The sequence below is a fragment of the Papio anubis genome, chromosome 9 (assembly GCF_008728515.1).
Source record: "Papio anubis isolate 15944 chromosome 9, Panubis1.0, whole genome shotgun sequence".
NCBI classification, from domain to species: domain Eukaryota; kingdom Metazoa; phylum Chordata; class Mammalia; order Primates; family Cercopithecidae; genus Papio; species Papio anubis.
The window spans coordinates 99,492,065-99,504,755 of NC_044984.1; the positions used below are offsets into that span (position 1 = coordinate 99,492,065).

General features: G+C 39.3%; 1 protein-coding gene across 7 annotated transcripts in view; it reads left to right on the top strand.

Annotated features, from left to right (window-relative positions):
* Nucleotides 1–6,738: 6,738 nt before the first annotated feature.
* Nucleotides 6,739–12,691, top strand: part of WASHC4 (WASH complex subunit 4) — a 62,522-nt gene continuing 56,569 nt past the window's right edge. For all 7 annotated transcript variants that reach the window (XM_021922842.2, XM_021922845.2, XM_021922843.2 and 4 more), the window contains exons 1-2: nt 6,739–6,881; nt 10,130–10,269. In XM_021922842.2, coding sequence (XP_021778534.1) covers nt 6,821–6,881; nt 10,130–10,269 — 201 coding nt within the window. In that variant the 5' untranslated portion in view covers nt 6,739–6,820. The remainder of the gene's footprint in view (nt 6,882–10,129; nt 10,270–12,691) is intronic.

Consider the following 12,691-nt stretch of genomic DNA (forward strand, 5'->3'; position numbering starts at 1 on the left):
AGCTAATTAAAACAATTTTTTTAGAGACCAAGTCTCATTATGTTGCCCAGATTGGTCTTGAACTTCGGGGCTCAAGCTACCCTTTCACTTTAGCTTCCCAAACTGCTAGGATTACAGGAGTGAGTCACTATGCCCAGCTGACAAACTTTTTCTTAAAGGGCCAAGTAATAAATATTTTAGGCTTGTGGGCCATATGATTGCTGCTATAACTACCCAACTGCCATTTTAGTGTGAAGCAGCCATAGACGAAGCACAAATGTAAATTATGTTTAATATAAAATATGTAAGTTAATGGGCATGGCTGTAGTCTGATATTTTATTTAGAAAAGTAAGTAAAGTTTTACTTTATTTACTGATCTGCTGTCTGTACTTTGCTGACCCCTAAGTTAAAATATCTGAAAAATTTCACTTATCAGACAAGTGGGCTCTTTGAAGAGTTTTGTCACTGTGGCATACCAGACAGAGAAAGTCCTGATTAATAAATACTGGTTGAAGAAATGAATAACTAAAAAAGCCATATTATTTCACGATTTCTTTTATCCCTTACAGGTTCTTTAACAAACAGTGCCATCTATTGAAGAACCAAGAGGAAATACTTTTCCTGTATACTGAGTATTTATTACAGAGCACTTGAAAAAAATGACAATTATTGGTTCACTCATTCAACAAATACATATTTACCATCTATGTACCTAGCATTATACTTGGCACTGAACTGTATCAAAGAGATAAGGTTTAGATGCTTATAGAGCTTACAGACAAGTGGGAGACTATATTATTGTAAGCACAATTGGAAGCTGCTGGGGTAGTAGTAGTATTTCCTACACCCCATCATATAAATATATATTACATTTTTAAAAATCCATTCATTCCTCTATGGACATTTGGACTGCTTCTGCCTCTTGGCTATTGTGATTAATGCTGCAGTGAATATGAGTGTGCAAATATCTTCTTGAGATCCTGCTTTTCATGTTTCTTGTCTGTTTTTTTGAGACAGAGTTTAGCTCTTGTTGCCCAGGCTGGAGTGCAACGGTGCAGTCTCTGCTCACTGCAACTTCTGCCTCCCAGGTTCAAGCAATTTTCCTGCCTCAGCCTCCTGAGTAGCTGGAATTACATGTGCATACCACCATGCCCGGCTAATTTTTGTATTTTTAGTAGAGACGAGATTTCACCATGTTGGCCAGGCTGGTATCAAACTCCTGACCTCAAGTGATCCACCTACCTTGGCCTCCTAAAGTGCTGGGATGACAGGCATGAGCCACCATGCCCGGCCTGTTTTTGGATATATACCCAGGAGAGGGATTGTTGGATCATACTGTAATTCTATTTTTGGTTTTTAAGGACCCTCCATACTGTTTTTCATACCAACTGCATCATCTCACAGTCCCACCAGCAGTGCACGAGCATTCCAATTTCTCCACATCCTTGCCAATACTTGTTATTGTTCATTTATTGATGATAGTGGTCATCCTAATGGGTGTGAGGTAATATCTCATTGTGGTTTTTATTTGCACTTCTCTAATAGTGATGTTGAACATCTTTTCATATGCTTCTTTGGAGAAATGTCTATTCAGATCCTTTGCCCAATTTTTAAATTGTTTTGTTGTTGTTGAGTTGTAAGAGTTCTCTTACATATTGTGGAAATCAATCCCTTATCAGACATATGATTTGCAATCGTTTTCTCCCATTCCATAGGTTGCTTTTTCACTGTGTTGATTAATTCTTTTAACACGCAGAAGTTTTTAAGTTTGATGTTATCCAATTTTTCCATTTTTGCTTTTTTTGCTAAAATCCTTTTTGAAGGCATTGGAAACCCAGGACAGTGAGGATTTGAGGAACTGAAATTCAGGAGAGATGATCCAAAAAGTTGAGCTTGACATTTGGTACCACATTTCACCTCACGACATCTGCTGATTTGTAATGTGGAAGCTGAGAGTTGATGAGGCTGGGGAGCAGAAAGCAGTAGCTGAGAGGTGGAAAAACCCATCAGGTTTGGCAGGGCCTGCCGAGCACCCCTGCAAAGCTATACTCTAGGACTGAGGTGATAACAGAAATAGATGAGCTCTCACAAAGACAGAAACCCCGTTTCAAATCAGAACAGTCCTAGACTGGGTTAAAGTAATCTGCCCCTACACTAAGCGCTTTCCAGAACAAATAGTAATCCCCTCTGAAGAAAGATGACATCATTCAGAGCCTTAACTTATCTTTACAATTTTTCATGCATAAAGGTCAGGATGCACTAAAAAAATTATCAGCTATACCAGGAAATAAGGCCAAATGATGGAAAACCAAGAGAAAAAGAAACAAAACATAACAAAACAAAACATCACCAGACAACAGAAAAGAAACCCACAGGAAATCCAGATATTGGAGTTACGTCAGGCTTCTTGACATCCTATATTTACTGTAATTATTTTGCCATGTTGGTCAGGCTGGTCTTGAACTCCTGATCTCAGGTGATCCGCCCATCTTGGCCACCCCAAATGCTGGGATTACAGGAGTGAGCCACTGTGCCCAGCCTAGATTACCGTTATATCTAATTCCCTGAATTCTGGTTGGACTGAGTGCTCAAGCCCTGTGCTTCCATGGTGTTTACCACTTCAAAGTTATCTATTGATATAATGAAAATGTGTCAGGGACTGTGCAATGTGGGAATAAATCATGGTCCCTGATACCAAAGAGTGGATGGTCTGTATTAGGCTGAATAACAGGTGCCCAAAGATGTCCATGTCCTAATCCCTAGACCCTGTGAATATGTTACCTTACATGTTTAAAATGACTTTGCAGATATGATTAAGGTAAGAATTTTGAGATACGGAGATTATCCTGGATTATCTGTGTGAGCTTGATGTAATCACAAGGGTCATTATAAGAGGAAGGCAGGTGAATCAGTCAATAGTGGGAAATGTGATGGCAGAAACAAGAAGTTCAAGTAATGCACGGAAGCTGAGAAAAGCAAAGAAACAGATTCTGAGTGTCCAAGAGGAACCAGCCCTACTAACACCCTTACTTTATCCCGATGAGACTGATTTTGGCGTTCTGACCTCTAGAACTAGAAGATAATAAATTTGTACTCTTTTAACCACTAAGTTGGTGACAATTTGCTACAGCAGCAATAGGAAACTAATACATAACTTAATAGGGAAGATAATAATGTCAAATTATCTTCTGGGACAAATTACTAAGTGAAATATCTCTAGTGAGTTATTGCCATAGAATTTCTATTGCAGGAAGAAGATTTTATTTATTTTATATTTTATTTATTTATTTTAAACTTTTATTGTAGGTTCAGGGGTACACGTAAAGGTTTGTTACATAGGTAAACTCATGTCATGGGGGTTTGTGGTACAGATTATTTCATCACCCAGGTATTAAGCCCTATACCCAATAGTTATCTTTTCTGCTCCTCTCTCCATTCCTACCCTCCACCCTCAGTTAACCTCCAGTGTCTGTTGTTTCCTTCTTTGTGTTAATGAGCTTTCATCATTTAGCTCCCACTTATAAATGAGAACATGTGGTATTTGGTTTACTGTTCCTGTGTCAAGTTTGCCAAGGATAACAGCCCCAGCTCCATCCATGTTCCTGCAAAAGATAGGATCTCATTCTTTTTTATGGCTGCATACTATTTCCATGGTGTATGTGTACCACATTTTAAAAACCCAGTCTGTCATTCATGGGCATTTAGGTTGACTCCATGTCTTTGCTATTGTGAATAGTGCTGCAATGGGAAGATACATTCCCATGCATGTATCTTCGTGGTAGAATGATTTACATTCTTCTGGGTAAAAATCGAGTAGTGGGATTGCTGGGGTGAATAGCAGTTGGAAGAAGACTTTACATGTAAATTAAGAAACAAATTCACCGGCCGGGTGCGGTGGCTCAAGCCTGTAATCCCAGCACTTTGGGAGGCCGAGATGGGTGGATCATGAGGTCAGGAGATCGAGACCATCCTGGCTAACTGGTGAAACCCCATCTCTACTAAAAATACAAAAAACTAGCCGGGCGAGGTGGGCGGGCACCTGTAGTCCCAGCTACTTGGGAGAGCTGAGGCAGGAGAATGGCCTGAACCGGGAGGCCCGGAGCTTGCAGTGAGCTGAGATCCGGCCACTGCACTCCAGCCAGAGGCAGAGTGAGACTCTGTCTCAAAAAAAGAAACAAATTCACCAAGAACTTAGCTATATAACATATACGTAAAATATTTTGGTATGGAATAAACTGGTATTTAAGGTGTGGGTACATGGGGCTATATGTTAAAGGCAGGGATTCCTAGGAACTAGCAGGCAGACACCTTCTGTAGGCAGCTGTTCTAAAGTTCACAGAAGCTTTCAGAATAGCACAATATTGTCCATATGAAAAGTTTCTCCTTCTATTTCTAAGCTTGCTTTTCAGAAAGTACTGTGTGAATGAAGAGTAGTAGAAAGAAGAATATGTGACCACTTAAAATAATGATTTGCCTCCTGCAGACTAGGTCTAAGAAATATGGGATATTTATTTTTATAAATAATTTTCAGATAGCACTTTTCATTTAGTGAATGTGCTTTTCTATTTGGTATCTAATTTGTAATTCTCTAACAAAATTTGAAATTATAGGCTGTGGAAATTAATGTAAACATATTTAAGATCAAGACAGATAATCCCTGAGTCTTTTTTTTTTTTTTTTTTTTTTGAGATGCAGTCTTGCTCTGTTGCCAAGGCTGGAGTGCAGTGGCTCAGATGATTCTACTGCCTCAGCCTCCAGAGTAGCTGGGACTACAGGCAGGCACCATCATGCCCAGCTAATTTTTGTATTTTTAGAAGGGACAGGGTTTCACCACGTTGCCCAGGCTGGTCTTGAACTCCTGACCTCAAGTGATCCACCCACCTCGGCCTCCCAAAGTATTGGGATTACAGGTGTGAGCCACCACACTGGGCCTTCTGAGATCTTTTAAAGATATATCTATATTGATTCATAATAGCAACCTGGTACAGTATGTGGTTGGTATTGCTCTATGTACCTTATATGTAATAATTAATTTAGTCCTCTTAAGAATCCCACAAGGTGTTTACTAGTTTTATTTTATTTTCATTTTATAGATGGGGAAATTGAGGCAGAGGTTAAATTACATGACCCCAGATCACATGGTTAGTAAGTGGCAGAGCCAGGATTTGGACTTTGGCAATTTGGCAGTCAAAACTGTGCTTTTAATTATTACATGACACTGCCTCTTGCTAGTAATCTATTAACTTTAATAGATTAGTGTATTTATAGATTCAAATTATTCTGACTTGTAAGTTCAATTTATCACAATGAGCTGCTGGGAGATTAATTACAGTGATTTAATGCAAATGTTAAGAATCCAGGAAAGTCAAACTCATGGTCACACAGAAAGTACAGGAAAAAAGTTTGTCAGCCATTAGACCCTAAGGATGCTTGTTATTTTCAAGACTGACTGACTTCCTTCCTTCCTTCCTTCCTTCCTTCTTTCCTTCCTTCCTTCCTTCCCTCCCTCCCTCCCTCCCTCCCTCCTTCCTTCCTTCCTGAAATGCCCACTAAGTCTGCCAGAGGGTCAGAAATCAATTTTCTTACCTGTTTTATAGTTTCTGCATCTAGCCTGGTGCCTGGTACCCAGTGGGCACTCAATAAACATTTAACCCAGGGCAGATCCAATGACCTCAGAAGAATGCTCGTCAATAGACCTATTGCCTACACTGATTAGTTCTTTTCGGTGCTTTTTAAGATGACACGAGTAAAACCTTAATAAATTCTCATTGTTAAGGATTCAAAACATATACGTAGACATAGCAAAACTTGAAAATCCTGTTACTCACCAACACATACTTTTCCCCAGGTAACCACCGTCTTGTGATTTGTCTTCCTATGAATTTGTATACATATATGCACATACGCGTTTGTATAACTTAAACACATAAATGTAATCACAAATACACATTGCTCTGCAACTGTCTTGTCTTGTGTCGGTTTTTCATGCCATTATAAATAGATTTCATCTATTTTAGCAGCTCTTCAGTGATTTGTAGTATGGATGTATTAAGCTTTATGTTATTCACTTGTAATGGACATTTAGATAGTTTCCTATTAAAAACCACGTTGCTTTAAACATTCTCGTGCAAATACATGTGTGCATGTAGAATTTTACACAGATCCCGATTCTCCAAAAATCCAAGTAGCAGGTGGGATCATTTTAGAATGCACTTCAATAGCGTTCTTCAACTTTCCTCGCGTTTTTAAAAGGACTGAGAGGAGAGCGGGGGAGAGGTCGTAAGGTCCCCTGTTAGGGTGTTCGTAAAGTAACTCCTCTCGCACAGCCGTCTAGAAAAAGCAATCCGCACAGAATGTGCGGGAGAGCTGTAGGAACTCCTACGGTGGCGAAAGGGAGGGAAACAGGCTTGTTGGAAGAAGCGCCTGGTCAGCGTTGTCCTCGAGGATCATGCCTTCCTGTTAATTCCCCACCCCATCAATTCTACCCTTTTTAGGTTAGACTGAGGAGTAAGTTTCCCAGGTATTAAAAATCGTCTAGAGAGAGCAGGGCGAAATTAGAGCGCCGAAGTGGCTTGAGAAGCACAGTGAACGGTGGCGAAGCCCAAGCCCGGTCGTAGCACGCCCGCGGGCACTGTCGGCGCCATGGCGGCCGCCTTCGGCCACGGCGGAGGACTCGCTTTCCCAGCGGCCCCCGCGGTCGCAGGGGCAACGAGCCCGACCGGCCCTCGCGAGCGGAGGCGGGGCCGGGGCCGGAAGTCACGTGCTGTGACAGTAGCTGGGGTGAGGCCGTCGTCGCCGCACGGGCGTTTTGGGGCTGTGTCTGTGGGAGGCGCCGGGGTGATGGCGGTGGAGACTCTGTCCCCGGACTGGGAGTTTGACCGCGTTGACGATGGCTCGCAGAGTAAGGGAGCGGCAGGGCGAGGGCTGCGGGTGGACGCTCCTCCGGCCCGCCGCTGTCCTAGGCAGCGCTCTGCGAGAGGGACGGCTGCACAGCCGTCTGGTGCGGGACACTTCAGAGCCCTTGGGGTGTGCGAGGAACGCGCTCCAGCGTTACTTTCGGGGTTGGGGTCCCAACCACGGGTCAGGCTGCCCGCTCAGGGCTCGGCGTATGAGGCGGGGGCTCTCTTGGGGAGCCTGCGGTGCCCCGCGGGAAACGGCGTCCGCCTTCAGCTGCCCCGGGGCTTGGGCGGGGCGCGCCAGGGAGGGCCCAGCGGCCCCGGCCAGGCTGCTTCTGTCTCTGGCCTCTTGGGGATTTCGCCAGATTCTCAGCGTTCAGCTCTGAAGGACGCTGATGTCTGGCTTCCTGTTTCGGTTTCCTGTTTTTCTTCTTTTCCTCCCAAATCAACTTTTGCAAGTTTAGGTGTCTTTCCCATTGCGTTGTTATAACCGTAGAAGAGAGCGAAAAAAGAACTTTTCACCCCGTAAAAATAAACACGTGAATATCATTTTATCCTTTTCTAGGCCTTTTATATTATGCTAAGTGGTATTTTTCAGTGATGTTCTGTAGTTTCCATCACAGCTATAAAGGCTTCAAAAATTACAGCAAATCTTCACATTTTGTTTCACAAGATCAAATTGTCTGATTTTAACTTAGAAGTCCGTCCCGAAATAAATTCTGTTTTCTTTCAGTAAAATATTGAGGCCACATTAATTGTGAAACTCTGCTTGAAGTAAATACAAGTTGGCAATCTGCTTTTTATCTTTGGTGATAGTAATCTGTGTAAGTGATCTAAGATACCAGAGCATGCTGTTTGTGATTTTTTTTTCCTCATAGTTTTTCCAAAAGGTGGAACGTCGCTTTTAAAGATTACAGATGAATTTTGCTTGATTTTACAAAGAGAGACTAATGCCTGCAAAGTTAGATGAATTAGGTTTTACAAGTCTCTCAGAGAAGAGTGAGCTACACCAGGATGGGTTGCAGTTTTTCACAAAACATTCTTGAGGTCAGGAGTTCAAGACGAGCCTGGTTAACGGGGTTCCCGTCTCTACTAAAAATACAATAGCCGGGCGTGGTGGCGGGCGCCTGTAATTCCAGCTACTTGGGAGGCTGAGGCAGCGGAATCACTTGAACCCGGGAGGCGGAGGTTGCAGTGAGCCGAGATCGCGCCATTGCACTCCAGTCTGGGTGACAGTAAGATACTAGCTCCTATGCAGCATAAAAATTAATCTTGCAGGTAATGACAAAATCTTTTTTTTTTTTTGTGGAGCGGATTCTGTATTTATTGTTATAAATTGAACTGTACCTTATCATATATGAAGTTTTATGGACAAAGGTGACGAACTGGGATCTTCAAAAAAAATTGGAATAGAGTTATGTTAATTGGGTTTGAAAATGGTTCAGCCTGGAGTAGAATGATCTGAATCACTCAACAGATACTTTCTACAACCAGTGACTGTGCTAGATATTAGGGATACAAAGATAAAACAAGGAATGCAGTCTGTTGACAAAGATGAGCATGTTAAGTAGGTTTTTGGAACTTTTACTCTTAAAAAATTACCAGGTAGTTATTAAGTTTTGTTACTTTAACTTTCACCAATTTTACAACCGTTTATTATCAGCAAGGAACTTTTAATGTTATTTTAGGTTTTCTGTTGCCTGTTTGTGAATCCCTAAACATATTAAAGGAGTGATTTATTGGCGTGGTGTTTTTCTAGCATTGTCTTTTTTTTTTTAAGAGAAGGTCTCACTCTGTCGCCCAGTGCAGTGGCATCGTCATGGCTCACTGCAGCCTCAACCTGCTGGGCTCACGTGATCTTCCTACCTCAGCCTCCCTAGTAGCTGGCTGATTTTTTCTTTTTTAATTGGGGTAGAGACAAGGTTTCGCCATGTTTCCCAGGCTGTTCTTGAATTCCTGGGCTCAAGCGACCCACCCGCCTTGGCCTCCCAAAGTGTTAGGGTGAGCCACCATGTCCGGTCTAGCATTGTCTTTAAGAACTTATTTACTGGTCAAATGCAGCTTTGACTGGTCATTTCCCGTGTAGTTGAGAATAAGACAGCCATTTGGGGTTCTGAAAATCTAGGCAGTTTTATATGTAAGCTGCAGGGAAGAGAACACCTCCTTGTGCTTGGTTTTCATTAATTTTTGTTCTGTGAATCATATCTAGACTAATTGTTTTGCAAAATTGCCTAGATTAATGCTATAATAAGACAGAAACTTTAATGAACTAAATGGATTCACCGGATTTAGAACTTTACGTGGTTGAAGAATAAGGGAGAATGGGGGTTAGGTCTTTATACTTTAATACAGTGTGAGTCAGAACACACTTTATCTTACTTGCTTCATATTGCTAATTTGAGGAGAGCAAATTTTTACCTTTTTTAGAAGACAAAGGTTGAATGAAGTTATATCAATAAAAGAAACTGAGTTGGAGTTGAATTTGTTACCTTTGGGAACAAGTAATGAATTTTTATGTGTAACGTGAAATACTTTCATGCATTTTGACAAATAGGCATATTTTAAAATCCAGCTTGTTCCAGTGATTCCTTAAAGTTACCTATGAATGTGTTAATTCTGTGAAGAACAGCATAGTATTCTGTAGTTAAGCAGTGTTCTTTGCTGATTTTTCCAACTTGATTATGACAGTTAAATAAGTTAACAGATATCTTGGTTAAATTTTAGACAGTATGGAAATAATATGCTCAAGCAGATCTAAAACCTCCATTTAAAAATATTTAGGTGTATTATTAAACATTAGTGCATACAGAATTAAAAACTACATTTTTAAATGTTACTTCTGTGTCAGAATTTTTTTTTCACCTGCTTCAGGTCATGAATATTTGTTTTTGCAGAAGGGTTTTGTGTGACTAAAAGGTAGAATCAGGACATTGAGTTGTTTAGGGCACTTTTCAAATTGGTTCAAAGCCCTCTATTATGGGGTAGATGGGCTGGTGACTTTTTCATAATATGTTAGGGTTTTAAGGTAGTATCTTTGTATATGGTAACATTTACTGCTTTTAAAGTTATTTCACGTATAGAGAAGATTGAAAGCTGAATTATTGTTTAACTTTGAAGCTTTATTTTCAGGAAGTCCAGACATTCCGGAGTAATTATTAACAATGCTTTGCGTGACTTTCGAGGTTATTTGAAGTAAATGTCCTGTAATTCATTACCTGTACTTATCACGTACTGTTTTAAAATTTAAACTTAGAAATTCATGCTGAAGTCCAACTTAAGAATTATGGGAAATTTCTTGAGGAGTATACATCTCAACTGAGAAGAATTGAGGACGCTCTGGATGACTCAATTGGAGATGTTTGGGATTTCAATCTTGATCCTATAGCATTAAAGGTTTGATTTGATTTTTTTAAATATATGTATGTATTTTCTGGACATAGTATATCCTGAAAACATAATTTTTTAAAATGGAAAAAGTATTTGAAATCTAAGAACAAAATGAAAGTTGGAGAAAATTGTTGATTTCCTTTTCTCTAAGCCGTGCAGTTGGTTTTTAAATGTGTGTGTGTTTTTTTGTTTAAGAATGACACAAACACAAAGCCTTTAGTGTCAAAGAATGACACAAACTCCAAGTCTTTGAGCTTGCCTTTGATTTTCATTATTAAGATAATGATGAGGGCTGGATAGAATATTCAGCCTTTGGTTTTTCTTAATTGAGGCTATTTTACATAGAGTGAAATGCACCGATACTCTTAATTTTGCCAAACACATGTAACTCATATCCCAATTAAGACAGAATATTTTCACCATTTCTGAAAAGTTCTCTCATGCTATATTGGAGATGTTAATGTGCGAGTAATTTTTTAATGTATAAAATATGTCACTCCATTTTGAAATATTTCTTTTATCTTTAGTTTGTTACCACTTGAATAATAATGTACATTTTATTGAGCACTTACGTATTAGACACTGTCCTAAGTCACACACTGACTTTTTATAACAACTTTCTTGAGATATAATTCATATATCATACAATTCACTCATTTAAATTGTATAATTCCATTATTTTTAGTATATTCACAGAATTGTGCAACCATCACAACAGTCAATGTTAGAACATTCTCACCCCCCACCCCCCGAAAAGAAATCGTGTACTTTGGTAGTCAACCCCCTAGTTCATGCCATGGCATACCTGCCCTAGGCAACCACCAATCTGCTTTTTATCTCTATGTGTTTGTCTTCTCTGTATACTTCATATAAATGAAATCATACAATATGTACTCCTTTGTTGCTGGCTTCTTTAACTTAATGTTTTCAAGGCTCATCTATGTTGTCACATGTTTTTAGTACTTTCTCTTTTTGCTGTTGCTGAATAATATTCCATTGTAAGGAATGGATAACCACATTTTATTTATCCATTTATCAGTTGATAGACGTTGGAGTTTTCTACTATTTGGCTATTATGAATAATGCTGCTATGAGCATTTGGGTATATGGTTTTATGTAGACATATATATGTGCATTATATATAAAATGTATATATACATTATGTGTATATTTTATACATATGTATATATGGGAGTGGAAATCCTGGATTATGTGGTAACTATGTTTAACTTTTTGAGGAGCTGCCAGAATGTTTTCCAATATGGCTATACCATTTTACATTACTACCAGCACTGCATGAAGGTTCCAATTTTTCTATATCCTTGCCAGCTTTTATTGTCTTGATTATATTCTTCCTTGTGAATGTGACAGCTCATTGTGGTTTTGATTTGCATTTCTGATGGCTAATAATGTTGAACATCTTTTCATGTGCTTATGGCCATGTGTCTGTTTTCTTTGGAGAAATGTGTGTTCACATCCTTTGCCCATTTTTAAATTGGGTTATCTTTTTAGTATTGCATTATAGGACAAGCATTGACTTTTAATTCCCACAACAGTCCTATAACGTAGATACAATGTCATCTCCATTTGTACATGAGAAAACTCAGGCATAGAAAACTTAAGTAACTTAGTCGAGTAAGTGACACATTTAGTTAAATGATGAATATCAGGCAGCTTGGCTCCAGAGCCTGTGCCCTTATCCAGTACCCTAAACTGCCTCACAAATACTTTATATATTTGTAAACTGAAATTACTTTCCTTTGACTTCTTTCCTGCAGGCTGAATAGACCTAGTCTTACTTTAAAAATCTTTCCCTCAAATTTGTAATTGTCTCTTTTTGTTCTTCAACACTTCTATGAGAATCCTTGTATGTGTAAGTTATAGGAACTCTATGAGGAAACTCATTCTCTACCTGTACTATCTCTGAGGGTAATAAGTTTCATACCTCTGTCACTTGCCATTAAGTAACACTTGTTGATTTTTTAAAGAGATGCTGTTGGGCTTTCTCTCCATTAAGTAATACTTGTTGATTTTTTAAAGACTTGCTCTTGGGCTTTAAGGGCCTCTTCTAGATAGGATTATAAAATCTGTTTTTTGTCTCAACTCTCAGATTTTATAAAAGGGTGAAATCATCTCTTAGTTTTTATCTTTTTCCTACAGAAGCATTCTAATCTTTACAATTATCTGACAGACTCCATCTCCCTAGTTGCTTTCTTTGGAACCTCTGTTTAAGTTCTATTATTGGGCAGTTGTTTTATTGTTTTTACTATACAAGGTTCTTAGTATTTTGGGAAAAGCCACAAACTCTGATAAAATATCTGTAAACAAAAATTACAACCTAATGAGAAAAGGTATGTAATAACTTACTTGCATAAATAGTTAATTGTTAGTATGTAACCAGAAGGGAGATCTAAGATTTCACTTAATA